This window comes from Phycodurus eques, chromosome 12 (genome assembly GCF_024500275.1).
Source record: "Phycodurus eques isolate BA_2022a chromosome 12, UOR_Pequ_1.1, whole genome shotgun sequence".
Lineage (NCBI taxonomy): Eukaryota > Metazoa > Chordata > Actinopteri > Syngnathiformes > Syngnathidae > Phycodurus > Phycodurus eques.
Window position 1 is genome coordinate 19,328,512 of NC_084536.1, and position 25,745 is coordinate 19,354,256.

General features: G+C 41.1%; 2 protein-coding genes across 4 annotated transcripts; one reads left to right on the forward strand and one right to left on the reverse strand.

Moving 5' to 3' along the window:
- Positions 1-4,018: 4,018 nt before the first annotated feature.
- Positions 4,019-25,447, forward strand: LOC133410417 (GRIP and coiled-coil domain-containing protein 2). 3 transcript variants are annotated; one of them, XM_061691581.1, is made up of 24 exons: positions 4,019-4,215; positions 4,740-4,802; positions 4,921-5,005; positions 5,079-5,158; positions 5,253-5,357; positions 5,537-6,029; positions 6,836-8,676; positions 8,808-8,868; positions 10,126-10,226; positions 10,372-10,470; positions 11,344-11,463; positions 12,364-12,528; positions 13,280-13,384; positions 13,756-13,918; positions 14,701-14,801; positions 14,936-15,013; positions 15,107-15,244; positions 15,708-15,829; positions 15,983-16,159; positions 16,398-16,606; positions 17,835-18,050; positions 18,228-18,367; positions 21,046-21,247; positions 24,436-25,447. In XM_061691581.1, the coding sequence occupies exons 1-24, from the start codon at positions 4,210-4,212 to the stop codon at positions 24,507-24,509; spliced, it is 4,944 nt and encodes a 1,647-aa protein (XP_061547565.1). In that variant the 5' UTR covers positions 4,019-4,209; the 3' UTR covers positions 24,510-25,447. The 3 variants fall into 3 exon arrangements, with proteins under 3 accessions (XP_061547565.1, XP_061547566.1, XP_061547567.1); XM_061691582.1 differs by lacking the exons at positions 17,835-18,050; positions 18,228-18,367; positions 21,046-21,247; positions 24,436-25,447 and adding an exon at positions 16,685-17,828; XM_061691583.1 differs by lacking the exons at positions 4,019-4,215; positions 4,740-4,802; positions 4,921-5,005; positions 5,079-5,158; positions 5,253-5,357 and having other exon boundaries at positions 5,946-6,029; positions 6,840-8,676.
- On the reverse strand, positions 19,280-20,263 carry tmem223 (transmembrane protein 223). The gene has a single exon (XM_061692328.1). It carries the CDS (start codon positions 20,149-20,151, stop codon positions 19,375-19,377), a length of 777 nt encoding a protein of 258 aa, XP_061548312.1. The 5' UTR covers positions 20,152-20,263; the 3' UTR covers positions 19,280-19,374.
- Positions 25,448-25,745: the final 298 nt, after the last annotated feature.

Genomic DNA, 25,745 nt, shown 5'->3' on the forward strand with positions numbered 1-25,745 from the left:
GCTGAGTGAATAACGTGCACATTAGCTTTTATGGCGACACAATGACACTGAAGAATAACATACTCACCAGTGACCTTAAAGGGATCCCAGTGTTTCATTATTAAGCCACCTTAAACACTTGACATATATGTTTAAGATATGGAATAAAAGATTCAAATGTAGTATTACAGAAAATACAATAAACAATTATTTTGAACAATCATGACACACTTACAGTAAATGTATATACTTTGTGGGTAGCGTTCTTCAGAAAACGTACTGGTGAATATTATAGTCTTCTTGAAAAACTGAAATTTATGAACAAATATGTTTTTCAAAATAGTTTTTCAATAAGACCCATTGTTATTATAGTCCTCTTTTGCTTCACCTTTGTCATTTTCCTTGATCAAGTTTCAGCACCTTGTCCCTGCATAGCTTTTCGGACACATTTTCATATGACCAACCTCACCTTACGTCATCTTAATGTATAATGCATAATGCATCATAATGTCCACAATGCACTGCAGTGCCCAAAAGTGGTAGCAGCATGTCTTTAAAAGCTATTTGGGAGACAGTAAAGACAGTAAGTATATTTCCAATTTAAGAGTTTGTGGCAATACATTACATTGCATTAACTCAATGTTTATGTAGATTATGATATTCGTATGCAGACTTTCTTCTTGGAATATGCCTTGTGTGTAAACATGGTACTTTTGTACATAAAACTGTTCATCAAACATTAGTACAAGATGTGCAAAACGTTGTACAAACATGCAGACACAGTGCCACTGACAAGATGAGTTCATGGGAGGAGGAAGAGAGCACCGGTAATCAAGGCTGAGTGTTTGCTTAAAGACCGATGCAGGTTGTGCTGCTTGGTCTTGATGAAGTGCTGTTCTCCTGCTGAGCCACCAAACTATTTATAATCAACACACTGGCAGCCGACAGGCTGGAAAGAGAAAACTGCTTATCGTGCGGTTCTTTCTTTCTTTTCCGTTATATTCCTGACCTGTTCGTCAGCTTAACACAATGGCAGAGCGAAACTCGAGCGTAGATAAATACAGAAGAGAAACAACAATTGAGAAGTGATTTCACTGTTGTGACGTGTAATAGACATTTTAAAATATTCCCTGCTCTGTAGTCAATGACCATGGACCTAAATGTCAGCTGCGCGCTTTGGAGTTTCTGATCCGATGCCCACCTCACGTGCTCGCATCATCAATAATAGACAAACGTCAGGCCTACGCTGAGAATGCTTTTGAATTTACTAACCTTGATTTTTGGCATTCAGACTCATGGTTTCACAAATATTTGCACATCCACTTTATTGTTTTCTTTTTTGCAAAAAAAAATCATTTTAAGTTGATTGTTATTGTTTCTTTTGTTTTTTTCCTGTTGCCACAATAATATTAATTGAAGTCAACATTTAATTTTTTCAGTGTGAGGAACCAGACGGATGAAGATTGGGGGTTATTGTTTTATAATTAAACCGTGTGCTGTGTTGAATTACCTGTATTACACATCGCAGTCTTGTATCTTGTATTTATATTGCATGTTCTGTAGAATGAAAAAACGAATATGCACGATGTGGTAGTGTTTACTTCCTGCATCACAAATTTTCTGATATTGTGGTTGCTAAACTACTCTGATAAAAATTTTTATGAGTTTAGTTAATAGTCATTCGTAGGTATCGATCCTGCAGGTTTCTTTTTGTTTGTTTCGGTGTATATGTACTGTATATCTGTATGTAATTTGGACTATAATATGATCAATTTAGTGTACTGTATTTTAGAAAGGCTTTATATACATGTTTTAAATCATAATAACCAAGTTGTGTGTTTGTATTCACAGGCTCTAACATCATAACATTTTCTTGATATTGCAACACAGAGGCTTTATTAACCATTAGCCTATTATGTAACAAACCAACATAATTAACAACCATCTCAGGACATAGTGACAAATTGTTCTTTCATCTTTGGGGAGTTTAAGAGTTGATCTTTATTGAGGAAACGCAGCCTCTCGAGGTCTACACTGAAAAGAACAATTGGGGGTTCAGTTCCCACAATAACGCAGTGAAATGTCAAAGCTATATGTTAAAATGTCACCTCCATTAATGGTGCTGCCAATCTACGAGAGAAAAATGTCAGGAAGAAAACAAATGCAGGCGGCAGTGAAGGAAAATGTGGAGAGACTGAAAAACATGCAAATACAGAACACCATCTAGTCATGATCATTGACTCTCAACTTATAATGAGCAGTCATTTCATTAAAGTTGAAATGATTTCGGCGTTTGTTGTTGTTTACTGAGGCAGTTAACGATTCTATCTTTGTTGGGGCCTGAAGAGTTTCTCTGAGGGACTTCAATTCAATCACACTCTCGGCTTCGGAGGTCAATGACATAACCAAACAACATACCAAAGTCACCTTTCACTGATTGGTAGGGAGTGGAGTGCACTAGAGTGGGGGGGCAAAAAAATCAAATTAATTAAAAAAAAAAAATTGGTCTAAAGGAGGTCAAGAGGGGATGACAAATTCACCGGTCTACACTCTTCAGTGAGATTTCGAGTGGGTCGATCACAGACTGGATATTGTTTTTCCTGTCCTATAGTGCGCCATACTAAACCAAAAAAAGAAACACAAAAAAGAAACACCTATGTTCTAGTCTCACTAGAACATAGGTGTCAAACTCAAGGCCCGGGGGCCAGATGCGGCCCGCCACATCATTTTATGTGGCCCGCGAAAGCAAATCCAGCTCGTCAACTTCCGTGATTTTTGGTAAAATCTGTAGCCAAATTCCAAATTTTCATAATAATCAACAATAATGTTGAGATATTAATTTTTTCTGTTACCAAACCCGTCTTCTACAGTAACTTAAATAATACTTGACCAAACTATTATCCTTGTCTCAATTTGTTGTGTATTGGTAATAATATGATTTGGTGATTAAACATTTCACTGTTCTAACGGCCCTCTGAGGGAAACCATAACTACAATCCGGCCCGAGACGAATATTAGTTTGACACCAGAACTTCTTTGAAGCAAATACGGTGCAGTGGAAATTTGGGAAGTCCCACAAACCTCTGGAGTATCCCTTGAGAAACATAAATATATCCGAACAAGAGCTCCATTTAGTGAGCGTCATAGGATTGCTTGTGTTTAGCTTTTTCTTTGCGACACAACAGTTTAGTATGATCCAGTGCAGTTGTACACCACTTCAGTGTTTGACTAAAGAAAAAGAGAAAATAAGAGGCTCTCTTTTCCTTCTCCACATAAAGTCGACCATTCATCGCCAGTGTCGGATATTACCACAAAGCCATTCCTGACTGACAACTTTGGAGTGAGGGGGAGAAACACGACAACAAGATACTGCTCGATGTCCAGGGAGGAAACACGGGCGAGGCTGTGATTGATGGGTCTGACCCGGTTGGGGGTGGGGGGGTTAGATACAGAGATGGTCTCTTCCAGAAGAGACAGGAAGTCAGCAGAGCGCCTGCCCCTCTGCCCACTGCATCCAATACTTGTCAGGATGAGAGGCAACTCGCTAAGCTCCCTCTGTCAGTTCTTCTATCATTCATGTCAAAACAGTCTCCATATTCAGTAGATGAAATTGGCTCTTACGTGATGGGAATCCTGAAGCGCAGATACAGCATCCACCTTGTTTGTAGCATGAGGCCGGATGTCATCAGGGCACATAAGCAATGCCTTCCTTCCCACCCTGTTAACAGCAGCATCTGACATCTTTCCAGACCTTGCAGGTAATTGCGTACACAACAGTGAAATTTTTAGTGAGCAATGGTGCAACGTTTTCAAAGAGTTTTTGCCCTTTTAATTCATTCACACTCTCATTAAATGAGTCAACGTTTATTTTAGTAAAGAGAATGTGTCCTTTTGCACGCCACATCTGGACTAAATTAATAATAATTGTATCTTAAAACACGTTTATAAACAGAAACGATCCAAAATCAACAGACGCTCCTTTGAACATCCTGCTGAGGGGTGTGAAGAAGGACGTGCTGACGTCACTCGTCGACGACAGCGGAAGTAATCGGATAACAACCATGGAGCGTCACTCCAAGCCAAAAACAGTGACATTTGTGTCCAATGAACTCTTAACATTACTCGGACATTATTGAATATACATCGTTTACTGTGTCCGGTCAGCTTTCCTGGGATCGCGTCGTGGCTGTGAGGTGAATTAGAGGATATCAAACTATTCGTAGACTGAAAATGGAGGTAGGTGAACGACCTGGAATTAGCTTTAGCAACAAGAAGAGCTAATAATAAATAGTCAACGCAAGTCTTCAATTAACTGTTTTTGTTTACACTCATAAAACAGCACAATAGACTCAATTTGGTCAAACAGTTATGTAACACAAGTCTCTGTCAAACCCCAAAAATATATCATACAAGTAATAATAGATACAAATAAAAGTAGTGCGTGGAATGTAGTAAATTAAATTGTACATTGCATTAAATCTACTCTGACAAGTACAATTTATCGAAAAAGATACTTAAGTTAAAGTAACTGAGTAAATGTAGCATGTTACTACGCACTTCTGCTCCCAAATAAAACGGAACTGAAAATACTTTTCACGAAATCTAAAGTTCAACGTGACATCCGCAGTGATAGTGCTGTTTTCTGGCACTCCTCGAACACTATTAAGGAGTGAAGAAAAAAATCAAACCAATTAAATTAAAAATGTAATTTGCCATTTTCTAAATTTCTTTTTACTCAATTTGACATCGCTTTTTCACAGGACCCTGGTGCCACAGTAGCTGAATCTGTGGCTTCACCACCACACAGTGCACCCAAGTCAAAGGTTATTGTACATTTATTTAAATTTTAAATTTAGCATGTTTTTGTCTTAATGTGTGTGCAGACAAAGATGCATTGATTTTGTTTAATGGTCTACTTGTTTCTTCCTGCTGAACACTTAGCTGGACACATTGTCCAAAGATGATCTGATTAAATTTACCAAAAAGCAGGTGGCTGCTTTCCAAAAGATGAAGAGCAGATGTGCAGGTGACCACATGCTTTTTTGGGGGGATGGGGATAATTAGACTCTAGCAGCATCTGACTTGATTTGTATTTTCAGATTTAGAGAAAGAATTTGAAGCTCTCAAAGAACATTCCAAAAACATGAACAGCATATCAGATGACTCCACATTAATACAGGTTTGAATGTTTCATAGCAGAATGTCACTGTTGTAAACCTAACAATGTTCTGTATAGAATAAATCTTGTACTGTACATGAACTGGGTATGACAGGAGCTGACTGAGCGGTTGGATGCATTGTTACTGGAAAAGGCAGAAACCCAGCAAAGCCTTGCATTGTCTCGTAAAGAATTGGAGCGGACGAAGCAGCTTGCCAAGGTAAATTTAAATGCCAAGTTGTTAAAATTGGTGTTTTGGGAAGATATACTCTTAGTCGGATGTCCTTGTTGCTCATTGTTGCATATTTCTGCATTCAGCTTTAATGTCAAAAGATTAGTACAAGCATGTGTTATGTGTGTAAAATCGAAGCCTACAGTCACAACACTTCTTCATTGCAGGATGATGTCACAGAACTTGGACGTGTGATTGAAGACCACAAAAGGACAATTGACATTCTAAAGACCAGCATTGATAAAACCAACAGTAAGCACCAAGAGGAAGTGGAATATTTTCAGAAATTACTGAAAGAACGAGAAGACAGTGATAGGGAGTTAGACAGTGAAAGAGAGAAACAGAACCTAACTGAGGAAGCCAGTGGGAAATATCACCCAGAAGATGACAAGTGCTCCCTGGAAGTTCAGCTTAATACTCTACAAGCTGAACTGGAAGCAATCCAAGAGAGGAACTCCAAGGAGATCGCTGAGCTGCAAGAGAGTCACCAGAATGAGCTGACTGAAGCCCAACAGGAGGTCGAGAACCTGAAAGACGAGATGACTCAGAGGAGTATGCAGCACGAGGAGGAGCTGAGGGCTTTGGAGGAGGACTGTGAGATTGAAAGGGAGCGTCTTCTGTTGCTCCAGGAAGAGCTGACTGAGCAGCTGGCCCTCAAAGGTACAACATATTTCCATTTAGAATTAACTTCTTGTTAGCAGAATAATTTGATTGATTTTGTAAGAGCGATTCACCTGAAAGCGAACATGTAAATGTGATTGTGGCATGTTACACACAGTTAAACCATACAGAATCGAAACCGAAAATTGTGATACCCAAAGACACAAACTCACCACCTTTGAAATGGCAGCATCTTTACGTGCCCCTTCCAACTCCCTGAGTTTTTACCTCCAATCAAGATACAGCCATATGCGATCACAGTGCTACCAAACTTAATGTAATTATCATTATTGTTATTTTTTTTTAAGTTAATTAAAAAAAGGTAAGCCTAGATTTTGGATACATTTCTTCAGCAAGGCTCCACCAGCTCCGTGAAATCTGGCTACTTTTTCCGGTGACGGTCATCTGACTGGAGTGAGCAAAACTGTAGCTACTGCTAATGCTAAACTATGTGAAGCGGACCAGAGGAGAAGGAAGAAACATGGCTGGGATGACTATTAACCTTGAAATTGCATAGCCTCCCATCTCATTTAGGTCAGCACCAAGGGCTGTGGGTATTGTCTAAATTGTTCAACTTTGCAGCTTCCCACTATCCGTTTACACACACACAGGCGGCACTTCGCCTCTGTGATGCCTCTGATACTAGCTGGAAAGCTTGAAAAATCGATGGTCAACTTCAATTCCCCATTTCATATTGGTACCTTACATACAGGACAATAAGCCGGGAAACAAGCTGGGAACATTCCGGCTTTGAATGCCAGTGGGAAAGAGGCTAATGATAAATAACATCACCTTTATTCATTCAGATAGCTACCTCCAGGATGTCCAAGAAGAAGATGAAGAACCTGGTCGCAGTTCAGGGATCGCCAAGATGCTGGCACTTTCTGCGTGCAGTCAGGCCGAATTGAGCCATGTTGATGGTGAGCTGACAGAGGGTGGAAAACTGAAAGCGGCCCTGGAAGACCTTCACGCTCAGAACACAATGTTACAAGATGAGCTCACCCTGCTCAGTAATGTGAAGAGTGAGCTAGAGGCAGAGCTGGAGAGAGTCAAGGATGAGTTCCAGATGGAGAGAGAGGAGATGGACTTCAAAATCAATGAGATGCAGATGACTCGGGAGAGTGACCTTACAACAACAACCCTAAAAGTTATGAATGTTGACTCTCAAACAAATGTGTCGGGTGAATCCAAAGAGTCAGTCCAAGCCCAAAACACATTGGAACAAGATGAGCAAGAGAAGCTCAGGTCCCAATGTGAGGCCTTGATCCGAGAGAGGGACTCTGCTCGTGCTGACCTCTACAACATGAAGGACATACTGCAAAAATTGGAAACAGAACTGGGTCAGAAGGCAAACGATTTCGTTCTCCAGTACACAGCCATGAAGGAACAAGGGGCAAACACTGTACAGAACCTCCAATACCAGACAGAGCAACTCAGCCAAGAGAAAGAAGAATTGTCAGCCAAAGTCAGAGAGGTTACAGAGGAGAGAAACATTCTGATGGAGACTGTGCAAGACCTAAAGCTCAAGCTTGAGAGTTACTCTGCTGATGAGCAGAAACTCCAGTTCTCTGCAGAGAAACAAACAGCCTTAGTACAGGAGCTCAATCAGTCTGTGAAAGAGCTAAGCAAGCAGAATGACGAGATCCTCTCCCAACTGCAGATAAAAGAGGCCATAACTGAAGAATTAAATGAGATGGTGAATACACTGACTGAGGAGCGGGACAGCAGACAATCCCTGCTTCAACTTCGAGAGGCGGAAATGCAGGAGCTTAAAAGTGAAAATGCCAAGGAAATTGAGAGCCTGCAAGAGGGGAAGCAGGCAGCACAACTACTGAAAGCAGAGACTGAAAAGGAGTTGAGAGTGTTGAAAATGGAGATGGAGACTGAAATGCAGGTTTTGAAGGAGGAAAGGGACAAGATAGAGGCAAGTCGGAAAGAGGAAGTGAGGAGAATGCAGGAGGCTGTGTCCTCTTCAGAGATGACTCTTAAAGACATCTCCTCAGAAAATGCTTGTCTCCATGAAAAACTGGAAGGGACTTTAACTACACTTTCCCAAACTCAGAAAGAGCAAGAACTTTTAGCCTCCAAGTTGGCCACCGTAGAGGCTCAAATGGAGCAACAGTCATTCCAAAAAAGTGATCTTGAAGCCAAGGTGAATTCTCCGACAGAAGAAGCAGAGCCTTCTCAAAATAGTGGGAGAGAACTTGAGGCTCAGTCTGAAGAACTAAAAAACACAAAGGAAGAAATGGTAGAACTCCAAATACGCTTAGAAGAGCTGGAAAAAGAGAGAAACATGTTGAGGAGCAGAGTTGAAGAGATTCAAGTACAAAGAAGGTCTGAAGCGATGCCACACGAGCTTCAGGCTCTGGAGCAGGAGAAGGAAATGCTAAGAGAAAACCTGGAGGAAACACTGAGGGATACTGGAGGGCTGCTGAAAGACCTGCAAGATATGAAGTCACTCAATGAGAAACTGTGTGCTGAGAATCAGATGCTACAGGGCCAAATACAACTGATGGCCCGAGACAAGGAAGATAAGGTACAGGCTGACATTGACGTTTTAGAGAGAGAACGTACCGAATTCAAAGAACAGCTGATGGACAAGGACTCAGTCCTATCTCAGTTAAGGGCTGATATTACATCTCTGCAGGTCAGTGTAGCTCCTCATGTTCCCTCTAATGTTGTTTTTATGTGTTCAGTTTGAAGGAGGTTGTACCAATGTTTTATTTTGTAATTTTTTTCTCATCTTCATTCTCTCTGTTTAACCTGTTATTCTGTCAGGATTCTGCTGCCAAGTCTGCCCCTGAAGAATATAAAGCCATGAAAATTACACAGAAAATAGGTACACTCTTCACTTGAAGCCAACACATTTTTTTTGGTAGCTTTGGCCCTCGTTTTGTCCCAATCTGTGGTGGCTTATGTAAAAAAAAACAAAATCATCTCCTGTGTCCTGTGTTTTGGAAACTGCTCTATTACTCTTATTGTTACAAATTTTATTAGTTTTTTCTTTTCATGTGAAAAAACAACTAATTTTAGAGATTTACATGCTTTTCATTGAACAATAGTGATTGCAAGCAAACATGGATGACTAATACATCCACAAAATTGCATATTTATTATGGTATTTATGTTACAATGTTTCATGTTCTATTATTACATATTTGATTCATTTGTTTATTAAGTTACCGTAATTTGTAGTGTATAATGTGCATTTTTTTTACCCCCAAAAATTGTCAAAAGTCAATAGTGCGCATTATACATAGGTATAGGAGAAAATGAAAAAGACTCACATTTTATATATGTATGTCGCCATCTAGAGGTTATGAAAAAGCTGTACACTTTCATTCCACTATGCCACCTCCCACTAGATAAATAAAAAGAAAGTATCCATCCATTTTCTTTACCGCTTACCCTCACTAGGGTCGCGGGCTGCTGGAGCCTATCCCAGCTACCTTCGGGCGGGAGGCGGGGTACACCCTGAACCGGTCAGCAGCGAATCGCAGGGCACATAGAAACAAACTGCCATTCGCACTCATATACACACCTATGGGCACTTTAGAGTCTTCAGTCAACTTACTACACATGTTTTTGGGATGTGGGAGGAAACCGGAGTGGACCGTGCCGGCAAAAAGAAAGTATAATGTGTTATCAAATAAAGTGCTTAACTTTAGAATAATTATTTGAAAAAACTAAAAGAATACAGATAATACTTCGATTTTGATCATATGGGTAGAAGCAAAATCATGGATTGTAAAAATGGATTACAGGGTTTTCCAGAATTTTGAGGTCAACTTTGGGGGTGCGCATTATAAATTACATTATAAATTACGGTAGTAATTCATTTGTTTCTAGCCATCTCCCGAGGGTGGTAATATAAAATTGAATTGCAGGCAAAATTGCCCATCTTTCATTGATGTGTGTGATGCCATCCCACTTCAGTATCTTGGATACACTGTTAATTTTTCATAAATTATTCAAGAATACACCTGTGTGATGGTCTCCATTTAAGTTATTGAATAGAGGGTGGAATACTGTTCTTGATAGAGATTAGTATTTCCCTTTTATTTTTGGTGCACTATTGTTGGAATTTTTCTATTAGGTGAATTGGAAAAGGATAACAAAGAGAAGGATGAGATGATAAACAAAATCAAGGCAGTGGCTGTCAAAGCAAGGAAGGAGCTGGACACCAGTAAAAAAGAGGTACATTTGAGTTATTAATCTGACTTCAAGAAACTCATAAACTCAATTCAAAACTCCACTCCCAGGTTTCTTGGAGTACACTTCATAACTTTTACCTTGATTATTTATGCTAAAAACAATGGATTTATACAATTTGCTTTTGCAGGTTGCAATCCTCAAGGAGGAAATAACAATTCTCAAAGCAGACCGAGAGAAAATGAACATCTCAATGAAGGATATCATCCATGGTGCCGAAGGCTACAAGGTATTGTCTTAGGCTGCGCCAAACTGCCAGCACATCCTGTAACTCACATTCTGAATTATTATTTTAATCATTAGTTTATTAGACCAATGAACTTTTGTCTTGGATATAATTTCTGACCACGACAGTCAGGATCCTGTATTGTCATTGTTTAGTTTAGATGAAGACTCATACCAGCAGCAAAAAATATAAGAATCATAATCTAAAGTTAAAATTTCCAAATAAACAATGGGCTGAAAACATTTAACAAAGATTATAAAAGGTGATTGATTTTTGAAAATCAATCATTAAATTTTTATTTAAAAAGTTATTTTCATGCATAAGGCAAAACCAATACGCAATGGTTAAAAACAATTACAATACAAGCAATTATAGTGCAAACAACCAAGTTCAGAGCTTTTCAAACTTAAAACAGGTAAAAATATGCAACTCAGAACAGTATGACATACACATTTTCCTACATACATGCTCAGGACGCACATGGGCATAACACACACACATCCATACATGAAATTCTGGTAAATGTATTAATATATTAATTTAAAAATTTCTAGGAAGTCATGTTGAAAATAACATATAGTAGCATCTAAATATCAGTTTGGGAAGGCACAAAGCTACATCATCTGTTATGTTCATAATTGACAAGAAAAAGCATCTCCCATCTGAAACAAACTGAGTGTTCCCAGCGGTTTCCATAACCAGCCCCCCTTCCTGACGCTGCTGCTAGTATAAACAAAGTCACTGAGTCGCATCTAATGACTGCTGTGTCCCTGACTCAAATGTAAATGCAGGTGATATCTGAGATGCACATAGTTTTCCTACAATGAGCTCTTTACGTGTGTGTGTGCGTGTGCGTGTGTGTGTGTGTGTGTATAGAACCTCCAGATCGATTACGACAACCAAACGGAGCAACTGGATAAAGAGAGAGAGAAGGTGGAGGCAGCAGAAAGACAGATCACTGATCTGACCAAACACCTCAGCAGTGCTGTCACACAGGTAACACAAATACATGCTTAATCATAAACGTACATTTTACCATGCACAAATGCAAATTGCTCAAAGTGGCCGGTAACTCAATGCATTGCTTCTTCATCCGGCTAACACGTTTCCAATAACTCTCACATACGTCACATTCCATCATATTTACAGCCGGCAACACTTTGCTCAGTTATGCTTGGCAGTGCGGCACTCACAAATGGCCCATCAGAATTGAGTGTGTGAGCCCGGGAGGAATTTGGTTTATATAGACTGAATGCTCCTCCTCTCGCCCAAACTCATAACTGTCTCTTTGCAATAAGAACCACAGGCAGGCAAATGGAGCACAGTAAAGCTTCCATCTGCCACCCAGCGTCTTTTTCTAAGGAGATGGTTTCTTTTTGGATGCACTCATTGGTCTCTGGGGGGATGGAAGACTGGAAGCCAGTCAGGGAATTTAGAGTACATCTGGACATCTCTGTTTACCAAACTTAGTGTCAATGTTTGGTCGACAGATGATGAGGACACCGCCGTTGCCGGTTCAGTGTTCCTTGCAGAAGGAGCCCGCAGAGTCTGCTGCTGTCAGATTTGCATGAACGATTTTCAAATGCTGTTGTGAAAATGTAGAAAGCATACGCACATTAACATTTTCCAGCTGAATCATTCAATTTGTTGTTGTTAAGGTTTTCAAAGCATTTAGTGTCTCAGTGGATTTCAGAAATATTAAAAAACAGGAACATATAACTGAATATATAATCAACACAGGTTCAGTGCAAAAAAGCTTATGATTGTAGTTTTCAAGAAAACCAAAGATGAACTCAGATAATTATAACAAAATCTTATAACGGTACTCCCATCATGAATCCATCATTTAAAATGTTTCTCATCACAATGACTGATCGGGAATATTTTGATTTACAGGTCGAGTTGCTCAACAGTGAGAAGGAGGACCTCCTGGCTGCCTTGGAGACCTCCAGAAGCATGGTGAAGCAGATAGAAGCGCAGATCCAGGAGCTGAAAAAGCACTCAACCAGTCTAGCTAGAGATCTAGTAGCAGAGAAGGCAATGAAAGAACAAAAGATCAAGGTAGAAACTATGACTGATGATTAATTAAATAACACAATACACTGAACAATCAAGTCTTTGTTATCAAATTTTTTTTCCAAATGTTTATTCTATTCTTGTGTTCATACCTTCTTCACATAATCTATCCTTCCCTCTGTTTCAAACGGCGTTCAAGGTTTTGTGGTTCCATGCACTAGGATGACACGAATGTGGTCTTTGAAACTTCACTGAATAGTGAAAAAAATAATATGCAAAATATTTTCTTAGTTTCATTTTCATAAAAGGAAGCATTTGCCATTTTGTCAAACAAAAGCCTATACAGTGAACCCCCGTCTAATCTGTTTAGCATTCGCGAATTTACCTGTACACAGGTAATTTTTTTTGGGGGGGGGGGGGAACTCACCTATTCACTGTTTTTGTGCTCTGGCCAAAGCACCGCCATCTGGTGGCATCTTGGTGTTAAGGATGCATGTTGAAACGAGTTCGGCTCCTAAGTCGTGCTTTGCTGCAATCTAGCGGCATCTATAGAGGAGGTTGTTGATTACTCGCAGATTTTTGGTGTTCGCCGCAGCGCTCAGTCCTTATCCTCTGTGAATACCGGGGGTTCACTGTAGTCTTGATTTTTCCTTCATTTGCAGCCTGTAACTTTTTTTCACACTGTTTTTACCCACCTACAGAATAACCATGCACACTTAAGAAAATGTACTAAAGTTGATTTAAAAAAAAAAAACAATACACATGTATAACTTTAAAACCTTAACGTGTGTTCCAGGAGCTGTCACGGGCCACGAAGGATGCGGATGAGCTGAAAGCCCAGCTCGGCAAGCAGCAGAAGCAGTTGCAGCAAACTGCCCAAGAGCTGGAGCAGCTACGAAAGGTACAACAATTCACTGAGGCACATCAGCTTTTAAGACACAGCTATCTCTGGGGAATTCTCCAGTCAAGTGCTGTGACCGGTGATGGCAGGCCTGCAGCTACAGTTGTAGCTCTCCAAAGAGAGAGAGAGAGAGAACAAATGTTAGCCCACAGCAAAGGACAGTACTGCTGCTTTTCCATTAGCTGAGACGTTGACAGAACAGAAGTTTTACACGAAGGCTGCCTGGAGGTCTGACTTTTCAATTTGTCCACATTGTTAGTGCTGTTGGGACTTTTGATGCTGAACCAAACTGCACCACATCCTCAGTGTAATATAAGCACCACAAATATAAAAGTGAGAATTTACCATCTCCGGTTCTCTTCTCTAACTAGGAGGCACAGCAGAACTCTCTGCTAGACATGGAGATGGCCGACTATGAACGTCTGGTCAAGGAACTCAATGCCAAACTTTCAGAAAAAGATGAGTATTCTGAGGCGTTAAAAGCTCAAATAACCAGCCTGGAGGAGAAGGAGGAAACGCATAAACAAGAAATTGGTATGTTTAATGCTTTGTCATTTCAGTCTTATTGATATAATTCCTGTTCTTCACTAATCTAAGACTTAATACAGTACATTCATACAAGGGTTCGTTAAATCCGCTGCGCACCGAGCGATGCGATCGCAGCTATTTTTCACGAGTAGCCAACTATTTGTAGCTAGTTTTGGTGCAATTCGAAATTTAAATTGCAGGTGAATGGCATCGCAACAGATGTGTATGGCCAATCAAAAAAGCCATGTTGTATCGTATGATCTGTCAAAACAAAAATTACGTTTCTGAGTACCAAGCAAGATCCAGCCAGCTCCCGCCAAGCTGTACCAATACAGTACAGTATATGCAGTCTACATATCTTGTGTTTTACAATAATCCTTCACTACATTTATAATTTAATATGAACCTGAGGTTAAAAAGCAAAGTGTGGCGAGCAGTTAATGAATGGTGCCAACAGCCTCTCAAATTTCCACACAGTTTTCAGTTAACTCATACATAGCTACGGCGGCCAAGGGAATCCTCTTCCTCCTTGATAAGTGCCCCATGTTTTTGTGGTTCAGTATAATTAGAATTATGTGGTTACTCAAAACATTGTTTCCCCCATAACAACGCCAGGAGCGAGTTTGCAGTGAGTTGGAATGTGTGCGATGTTTCCATCGCCAGTTGTGTGGTTGTGGGTCGCCGACTGTAATTTGTTCACGATTGCCCAGTTCAGTTGTGTTCAGCTGTGTTGTTCGGTGTGCGGGGGGCTTTAGTCTGTCAGCTTTTATTTATGTTTGTGTGCCCAGAAACTTTGAAATCACAGTTGGACCAAGGGGAAGAGAAGAACTCCAATATTAAACAGTTGCTGGTGAACTCTAAGAAAGAGTTGTCTGATGCCAAGAAGCAGGTCTGTTTCTCTGCCACTTTGTGCGATGATTATTGATTATAATGTGACCTTGTGTGGTATATTGGTTGCAATTGCAAATGGCTTTTTAGCGTGAATTATGACTTTTATGTGGTTTTACATTTTTACACAAACAGGAAAACTCCCTTGCCCTGTTGCAGGCCTCATTAAAAGGTGAACTGGAGGCCAACCAGCAGAAACTCGAAAGCTCCAAAGTAAGGCATCTCCATAAGGCATCTATAACATAACCATTTAACAAGTGAGCTTTAAAAGTAACACATTTTATTGTATGTGTTTTTTCATGTAAGATCGAGGTGTGTGACCTAACCACTGAGCGCCATCGTCTGCAGGACCAGCTCAGGTCTGCAATGGAGCAACAACAAAGGACCAGTAGCTCTCTGCAACAACGAATTATTAGCCTGCAGCAGGAGAGAGACATTGCTAAGGTACAAACACTTTGGCTTCCAGTGTATTTTCTACAAAGGCCAAATCCTGAACTTCTACAGGTCAACTCACTGGTTTTCTCCTGCTATGATACATTACAGCACTCTAACAAATTGCTTCAGGGAAGGTTGAAGTTCAGTCTCTTATGTCACTACTTTTATAGAGACAAACATAAAAAAGAATAAGTTGTGATGACTTTGCATCTCTTTAATTGGATTTGCAAACTTTTCAATTTTAATTATTTTAATTCCGTTTTTATAATTTTGTTATTAAACCGTAAACCATTTTCTCCCTATTAGCATTTTTAAAGATCTTTGAAATGCCCCCCCCCCCGCCCCCCCCCCACACACACACGCACATATTCACATACTAACAACAGAAATTACCATGCCAACGAAGATGTTCTTGTGAAAGCAATCAATGGTCATATTTACCACATTCGTTCATTGTGTATGTTGTCTCAAGGCTGAACTTGTGGCAACTGCTGAGGAGTTTGAGAGTTATAAGGTTCGAGTACACAATGTGCTAAAGCAGCAAAAGAGCAAGTTCAATGGGCAAAATGAAAGCGACGCTGGCAAGATAGAAAGGTAAGAATTAAGAAAAAAGACCATGACAACAATAGTGTTAATTATAAGAACATCCTGCTATGAGACACACAAGGGATTTCATGTTTGGTTGAAAAGTGCTACAGAAATAAGTCACGTTTGATGACTGACATGAATGTGTTGCGTGTCTGCCAGAGAGCAGTTGTTGACTCAGGTGGACCAGCTGAGGTCCAGACTGGGAGAGAGCCAACAGAGTCTCCAGAGCAGCACTGCAGAGCTGCAGCAGCTCCAGATTGAACACGACACTCTGTTGGAGCGACACAACAAAATTCTGCAGGAAAATGTTAGCAAGGAAGCCGAGCTCCGAGAGAGGTGAGCTCTTTTCACGTAACACATGATGGTAGTTTACCCAATTTTGTAAGTAACAGTACATCTATGTTGACCAACCAAGTATTGTCGCACCCTGTTTCTCATTTGCGCTTTCCTTTACATAGTGACATAAAACGGTTGTTTCTTTCTTATTTTGTGCTGTACAATTTGTTTGCCACTCTCAATCCGGCTATTCTGAATACTAAAGCCTTTCATATCCCCGCTCCCCCTCCTCCCCCAGACTGCTGTCGGTGCAGTCGGAGAACGTGGATCTGCGGTCAGAGCTGGCTCAGGCTCAAGCTGACTCATCTTCCCAGATCGAGGCCCAGCGACAGACCCATAGGGAGCAGCTGAGGAAGCTGCAGGACGACCACCGCGCCACTGTTGAGACGCTGCAGGGTCAGCTGACTCGTGTTGAGGAGCAGTTCTTCAACCTGCAGAGTCAGAACAGTGAGTATGCGGGACAATTTTTAACCTGATCCATTATATTTTAACATTCACCAGTGTTATTTCCTTTTAAATGGGTAGGTATTAAAGGATCTACAAGAAAATGCAGTAATGTTTGGCCTAACTCAGATGACTTTGGAAACATAACAGGATACAAAAAATGTACTGAAAGCAGTGCTAAAAAAAGATCCCAGACAACAGAACAACCAAAACAGAACCATCTGCTGAAGAAGATGACACTGATCCAAAACAAATCCTCAAGTGTTTGAAGTTTTCTATCTTGTTAGTTCCATGAGAGAAATGATGCAAGAGAGAAGTGAGTATGGCAGGTCGTTGGTGTGTTTATCTGTTGGAAGCTCATTCATCACTTCCCACACAGCTGCTGCATGGAGTCAAACAGCAAATGCACACACACACACCAAGGGCTTGGAAAATGTCAGGTGTTGGCGACAGTGCTCTGCTCCGATACCGCCTCTCAGTGTGGCAAGCAGCTCACCGTGGCATCTGGACAGGCGCATCATTAGTGGCTCGCACATGCGTGCCAGGCTGTGAAGATGGGCCCAGTGTTAGTCCTTACCAAAGTCATATTTCAGTCTGCCACCATGTTTGAATGTTATGACAGCTAAACGGTGAAGGGTTTATTCGTTTAACTGGTAGGCAGTGTACTGAAATCATAATTCAGAGTCAATGAATATGAAATACATGGTCAAGTTTCATTCATGTCCTGCTTAAAATGGATATAAAGTCCATACACCCAAATCCAAGGCTTTTTGTATTACGATTAAAAATAATGAGACCAAGATACATTTAATTTCAAACCTTTGATATACCATTATTGCCTTAGGTAACCAAAATATTTGAAAATGTCAATCAGAAATTAGCTTTTTTGGGGGTATCACCCTCATTAGTGGACACCTGCTTTCAGGTTCATTAATCACAATAATCTAATCTGTTGTCTATAATAATAATAATATGTTGTCTACCAACTCATAAGCATTGTCCGTTCTCCTTTCGCAGTTGTCACATTGTGGACTAGCTGAAGTTGTGTCTGCTGCCCCCTGATGTTGTAATTAAATAAAACAAGAGAATAGAAACGACACTGAATAGAGATTTCAAGGGGTTTACTGATTTCAATCTGAGAACAGGGTGGCAGCATAAAGCTTTAACAGTTAATTTCTGATTTACATATCTATAAAAAAAAAAAAAAAGTGTTCGTTGGCCGCTCTTCCAGGTTCCGTGTTGGTCCAGTCCAGCAGGAAGTCTGTTGATGCTCAGCGCAGAACTGCAGACCAGAATCAGGCAGGGCTGGGAGCAGTGGCCCTGAGTGACCTCCAATCTATGGCCAGGGAGGAGGGTGAGGGCATGGAGACCACAGAGAATGAAAGCACCTCCTCTGCATCACTGCTCTCTCTGGAGCACCTTCTCATGTCACCGGATCCCAAGCAAGGTGGGTCAAACCAAGATTGGCAGTCATATCATTTACTTTACAAATGTGTTGTGCACTTCCTCAGTATTGTTTAACTGCATAAAATAAGAGACTTTAAGGATTATTAGGACATTCATTAAAAAAAACAAAAGGTCTCCTCTATGCTCTTAATGAGTGGTTAAATGGTTTGGTCTCCAGAGCCCTTCGTGTGGACTGTAGAACCCACCAAAGACGAGCTGAGTCAGAAGCTGAGCATAGCCACACGCAGTCTGGCGCACATGAACAGCCTCCTGCATGAAACTGAAGCTACCAATGCTGTTCTCATGGAACAGATCAATGTAAGTAGGCTAACTAACACTGTTGCAATGCATGTTGTCACCTTTTTTTGGGTCACTGACACAGGATGGGGTGAATAGCAATCTTCTTGGGAAATTGTAGAAAAATGACAATACTGTAACAAGGGTAAGTTTCACACTCAGTTTTGCTGGCCTGTTATGTTTGAAGTAATGGTCACTATTGCATAACTATTTTATACATCACACTACACGCTGATGGTGTCATTCATCTGATTATGTGATTGTGTTTTTTTTTTTGTATTTAAAAAAAAAAAAAAAAAAACATGCATCAATATCCTTTTCAACCAATACTCAATTGAGTACCTACAAAGACAAGATTATTTCATGTTAAAACTGGGAGACTTTGTATTTTGCAAATATTCATTCATTTTGAATTTGATGCTGCTTTGTTTGTGAACAAAGGAGCCTTTTGGGGATGCTTCTTTTATACCCAATCATGACACTCACCTCTTTCCAATTAACCGGTTTACTGTGGAATGTTTCAAACAGCTGTTGTTTGAGCAATCCTCAACATTTTTCTGTTGCCTGTGTCCCAGCCTTTTCGGAATGTGTTGCAGGCAGCCTGTAATTTTGTCTGTGTTAGATGACAATCATGGCATTGAATAATAGTTTTAATGCTGCTTATTTTATAACTTGCCATCTTCCCAGATCAAACAATTTTTCCTGATGATGGAAAGTTCATTCACCAAATTTTCTAATACCCATTTTAACAGCGAACTAGATAGGCATCTATATATTAGATAGACATCAAGGGTCAACTGCCATTGACTGAAGTGTTTAGTTTTCGAGAAAATAGTTTAAAAATATAATAATAATACTATATATATATATAAAATTGAAACATTTGTACAGATGAAGGCCTCTTCTCTGGTAAACACCTTATCTGTCATTGAGGAAATGAAGACTCCCATCCACTACATAAGGAAATGCAGTACATTGTTTATTTTTCATTTTTACATCACCTGGGATTAATCTAACCAAATTTCAATTTAAAGAGGACGGTATGCCCCAACAGTTACATCAAAAAGCTTAGCATTGTTCATAGTACCCTCTTTGTCCAGCAGAAAGTAGAACTTGTGTCCCTTGATTTTGAGGGGGATGAAGGAGGGGGACTCCTGTCTGTGGGCATGACAGGCAACCTGGGACAACGGGGTCGTTAGTCTCCAGCCATGGCCCTTTCCCAGAGGTGACTGTGTGATAACCGACACCATCCTTCCACCTTGGTGTAAAACCACCTGACTGACAGAGCGCCGACAAAACAGAACTCCCAGTCCCAGTATGCCCACTCCTATTGTCACACATCCCAGCGTGAAGCCGTACCTCCAGGTGTTGGACCCCAGGTTCATATCGAAACTCCACATGCCAGCCAAGACAGTGCTGGTGGGAGCTTTCCTTTTCTCCTGCTCCCGAGCTGTCCCCGTGTCTCTGAGGCCGGTGTAGGCGAAGTGAGCCAGGTACGTCCAGAAGACAAACTGGCCCCCGCAGAAGACAGCGAGGAGGCGGAAGAAGCTCGTCCTGTCGTGTTGGAACAGTGTGACGTCTCTCGTCGGCTGAGTGGAGCTACACAGGCCGCGGTGTGCGAAAACACGTCTCCCCAGTCCGGCAACACACACGTGGGCGATCCGGACCGACACGCCGCCCAGTGGAAACATTGACCGCAGCAACGCATTTTTAGGGTGGATAGTGAGCGGCCGAAGCGGACATAGTGCGCCGCAAATTCTAAGTAAACTCATATTGTATGATAAGAGGTATTTGATGTATGACATGAAACTAAAAACATCGATGAACGGCAAGGAATACGAATAATACAACTAGTCACCTGGATTTACTAAATTCATTTGAGCAAATTTGATTCCTGCGACACAAGGGGCGCAGCCATTTTCGGTTATGACGTCATTGCGAAAAAGTACGGAGACCGCCGTCGACCAAAAAACTTATAAACTAAATGTAAAGTGTTCCTAAATATTTGTCGTTGTTGACAATGCTAAGGAATTACATTTAAATTGTCAGGTAGGTGACTTACTCATACATTAGTTGTAAAACTAGGATAAAGTAGGACAGTCGGCTTTGGGTGACATATCCGGATTAAACTAAAATGCACTATAAACCTTGACAGGTGGACTTAATTTAATGTCTAATTTATTTGTTCAGTGTTTCAGTGTTAATTTGCTGTTATCTAACAAGGAACTGAACAGAAAAATTCAAAAGAGGTGTTTTACTCAAGACATGTACATTCAAAGCTTTAAAGAAGATTAAATTAACTTCACCTGTAAAGGCGATAGCTTATTATTTTAGGTTCATCCTGAAATTTCACTCGAAAGCCAAATATCCTTAACTGTGAGTAGTGTACTTTAAAAAAATAAAATAAATAAAAAATTCAATAAATAAAATAAATTCATAGAGCAAGTAACTATGTTCAATGTTTGGATGGCTACCACATGCTTCACTAAGGCTGAAGAACTATGTAATTAAACCAAGCCAATCAGGAAAGAATGGTGAACCAAAATGTGATGAAAAGTAATGCAACTATTTTTGGCACTACATATGAAAATACATAGTACCAAAAGTAGTTGCGTGTCGTGTGTCATATTTCAGATCTGATTTTGAGAGCTTGAGTACCCATAAACTTGGTGAATTTATAAAATGTTTTAATCTTGTAGCTGTTGAAGAGTGAAGTACGTCGTTTGGAGCGTAACCAGGAGCGGGAGAAGAGTGTGGCCAACCTGGAGTATCTGAAGAACGTTTTGCTGCAGTTCATTTTCCTGCGGTCAGTCAGCGAGAGGCAGGCACTGCTTCCTGTCATTCACACCATGTTGCAGCTCAGCCCAGATGAGAAAAGCAAGCTTGCTGCCATTGCCCAAGGTACAGTAATACAGTACACATAATGTTTATAGTCTCTTGACAGTTTTAGGTAATTGTACCGGATACAGAGGTTGGAATGCAGCCCTATGGGGGGCACAAGTCAGTGCAAACTGTAGGCCGGTCCCAAGCCCGGAAAAATGCAGAGGGTTGCGTCAGGAAGGGCATCCGGCTTAAAACCTTGCCAAACAAATATGAGCGTTCATCCAAAGTATTCCATAACGGATCAGTCGTGGCCCGGATTAACAACATCCGCCACCGGCGCCGTCAACCTGCGGGTGCCGTTGGAAATTCAGCTACTGTGGGTCGAAGTCAAAGAAGAAGAGGTGGAAAGCGGGTTCTTCGGCAGAAAGAGAAGAGGAAAACACAGAGCCTAGAACTGAATGTGGGGACTTTGTTTGTTGGGACTATGACAGGAAAATCTCGGGAGTTGGTTGACATGATGATTAGGAGAAAGGTTGATATATTGTGTGTCCAGGAGACCAGGTGGAAAGGCAGTACGGCTAGAAGTTTATGGGCAGGGTTTAAATTATTTTACCATCGTGGAGATGGGAAAGAGAAATGGAGTCGGGGTTATTTTAAAAGAAGAGTTGGCTAAGAATGTCTTGGAGGTGAAAATAGTATCAGATCGAGTGATGAGGCTGAAATTTGAAATTGAGGGTGTTATGTGTAATGTGATTAGTGGCTATGCCCCACAGGTAGGATGTGATCTAGAGCTGAAAGAGAAATTCTGGAAGGAGCTAGATGAAGTAGTTCTGAGCATCCCAGACGGAGAGAGAGTCTTAATTGGTGCAGATTGTAATGGACATGTTGGTGAAGGTAATAGGGGTGATAAAGAAGTGATGGGTAAGTACGGCATCCAGAAAAGGAACTTGGAGGGACAGATGGTGGTAGACTTTGCAACAAGGATGCAAATGGCTGTAGTGAACACTTTTTTCCAGAAGAGGCACGAACATAGGGTGACCTACAAGAGCGGAGGTAGAAGCACGCAGGTGGATTACATCTTGTGCAGAAGATGTCATCTGAAGGAGGCTACCAACTGTAAGGTAGTGTTAGGGGAGAGTGTGGCTAGACAGCATAGGATGGTGGTAAGATGACTCTGGTGGTGGGGAGGAAGATGAGGAAGACAAAGGCAGAGAAGAGAACCATGTGGTGGAAGCTGAGACAGGACGAGTGTTGTGCAGCTTTTCGGGAAGAGGTGAGACAGGCTCTCGGTGGACGGGAGGAGCTTCCAGTAGACTGGACCACTGCAGCCAAGGTGATCAGAGAGGCAGGCAGGAGAGTACTTGGTGTATCTTCTGGCAGGAAAGGAGAGAAGGAGACTTGGTGGTGGAACCACACAGTACAGGAAATCATACAAGGAAAAAGGTTAGCTAAGAAGAAGTGGGACACTGAGAGGACCGAGGAGAGGCGAAAGGAAGAGATGCGACACAGGGCAAAGAGATGCGACACAGGGCAAAGGTAGATGTGGCAAAGGCCAAACAAGAGGCATATGATGACATGTATGGCAGGTTGGACACTAAAGAAGGAGAAAAGGATCTATACAGGCTGGCCAGACAGAGGGATAGAGATGGGAAGGATGTGCAGCAGGTTAGGGTGATTAAGGATAGAGATGGAAATATGTTGACTGGTGCCAGCAGTGTACTAGCTAGATGGAAAGAATACTTCGAGGAGTTGATGAATGAGGAAAATGATAGAGAAGGGAGAGTAGAAGAGGCAAGTGTGGTGGACGAGGAAGTGGCAATGATTAGTAAGGGGGATGTTAGAAAGGCATTAAAGAGGATGAAAAATGCAAAGGCAGTTGGTCCTGATGACATTCCTGTGGAGGTATGGAAGCATCTAGGAGAGGTGGCTGTGGAGTTTTTGACCAGCTTGTCCAATAGAATTCTAGTGCGTGAGAAGATGCCTGAGGAATGGAGGAAAAGTGTACTGGTGGCCATTTTTAAGAACAAAGGTGATGTGCAGAGCTGTGGCAACTATAGAGGAATAAAGTTGATGAGCCACACAATGAAGTTATGGGAAAGAGTAGTGGAGGCTAGACTCAGGACAGAAGTGAGTATTTGCGAGCAACAGTATGGTTTCATGCCTAGAAAGAGTACCACAGATGCATTATTTGCCTTGAGGATGTTGATGGAAAAGTACAGAGAAGATCAGAAGGAGCTACATTGTGTCTTTGTAGATCTAGAGAAAGCCTATGACAGAGTACCCAGAGAGGAACTGTGGTACTGCATGCGGAAGTCTGGAGTGGCAGAGAAGTATGTTAGAATAATACAGGACATGTACGAGGGCAGCAGAACAGCGGTGAGGTGTGCTGTAGGTGTGACAGACAAATTTAATTTGGACGTGGGACTGCATCAGGGATCAGCCCTGAGCCCCTTCCTTTTTGCAGTGGTGATGAATAGGCTAACAGATGAGGTTAGACTGGAATCCCCGTGGACCATGATGTTTGCAGATGACATTGTGATCTGCAGTGAAAGCAGGGAGCAGCTGGAGGAACAGTTAGAAAGATGGAGGCATGCACTGGAAAGAAGAGGAATGAAGATTAGCCGAAGTAAAACAGAATATATGTGCATGAATGAGAGGGGTAGTGGGGGAAGAATGAGGCGACAGGGAGAAGAGATAGCAAGGGTGGAGGACTTTAAATACTTGGGGTCAACCGTCCAGAGCAATGGTGAGTGTGGTCAGGAAGTGAAGAAACGGGTATAAAACAGTGGTGAGGCCAGCCACGATGTACAGATTACAGACAGTGGCACTGAAGAGACAACAGGAAGCAGAGCTGGAGGTGGCGGAAATGAAGATGTTGAGGTTCGCTCTTGGAGTCACCAGGTTGGATAAAATTAGAAATGAGCTCATCAGAGGGACATCCAAGGTTCGATGTTTTGGAGACAAAGTTAGAGAGAGCAGACTTCAATGGTTTGGACATGTCCAGAAGAGAAATAGTGAGTATATTGGTAGAAGGATGATGAGGATGCAGCTGCCAGGCAAGAGAGCTAGAGGAAGACCAAAGAGAAGGTTGATGGATGTCGTGAGGGAAGACATAATGGCAGTTGGTGTTCGAGAGGAGGATGCAGGAGATAGGCTTACATGGAAAAGGATGACGCGCTGTGGCGACCCCTAACGGGACAAGCCGAAAGGAAAAGAAAGTACCGGATACAGAGGTTCTAATGTGTACTCTCTCCTGTATTGTGCAGGCGAGGAGGAGGCATCAGGGACTCGTGGCTCAGGCTGGGGTTCTTATCTCCACAGCTGGTCTGGGATCAGATAAACCAACAGCAGAGGTCTGGAAACAGGGATATATGATTTACAGTCACAATAAATTGAAGGGGCAAAATAGAAGGGACAAAGGAATGTATAATGACAAACATGTTAGAGATAATGAAAATCAGTTATTCAAGCTCTAGTTATCCAATTAACACTCAAAAGGTCAATTCCGTCATCTGTTTGTACTCTTTACTCCCATTGGGAGTTGCTTTACTTGTGCCATGCTGTTGTACCTTACCGAAATGTATTCCAAATTTTATAAAATATTTCCCCTATTAAATTGGAGTGTTTGTAATGAGTATAAAGTTCTGTCACATGTACTTTTTCATCCACTTAACATTTAATTCATTCCATATTCATATTTTCAAAAGCATGCATTAAGTGTATTAGTGTTCTTAATTAAGATTCAGCGAATGGTTTTGTGTCTTTATGTTATTAAATCAACCAGGAATGACCTTGTTTTCTTAGACTTACCCTCCCAATATGGCTGACAAATTATTTTTTGATAAGTGATTTTGACTGTGTTACACGCTTAAACGCTAAAAAAAAAAATTGTGATTCATTGTTGGTTGTTCAATGATTTCGCCTCTTATTTATTTTTCTGTTGCACGTTTTTGTGTTAATCTTCATTTGCAACTTAATCAGCATCAAAGTTTCCCCAAAATGTGTTTATTGGGATCACTTAACTTTCTCATCTCTGCGGCAGCTGATTGTGATTCCTTCCGCATAAATGAATGTAAATTGTTTTGAGGGTTTTTATAATTGATATGGTAAGCATCAACAGAATGTAGCCATTTAGGGAAAGTATAAGTAACGGTGTGTATAGTAGTGATGCAGTATTGACGAGTCAACTTTGTGTAATTCCGCTTGCCTCTATGCTTGACTTGTAAATTACATAAATTATGTAAACTACAGTGCAATAAATATTCAACATTGAGCTTACATTCACTTGTTCGTTCAACCCTGTAAAAATAGCACTGATGACATAACAGACGTCCGTGCAACGGCATGGTGACCTGGTTTTCATTTGAATGAGAATGTCAGCAACGAACTGCCAAGATTGCTGCTGTGGAAATTTATTTCCAGATGTTTCTGTCTGCATATCTGGGTCAACAACATGAAGTGTCCCCATTTTATTTTAAAGCATAGTTCTTCTCTTTCCATGTCTGTTGCTGTCAGAATATCCATTCCCTCCCATAGCAAAGAGGCGGGGCTATAAAGATTTCCTTTTAAGGGAATA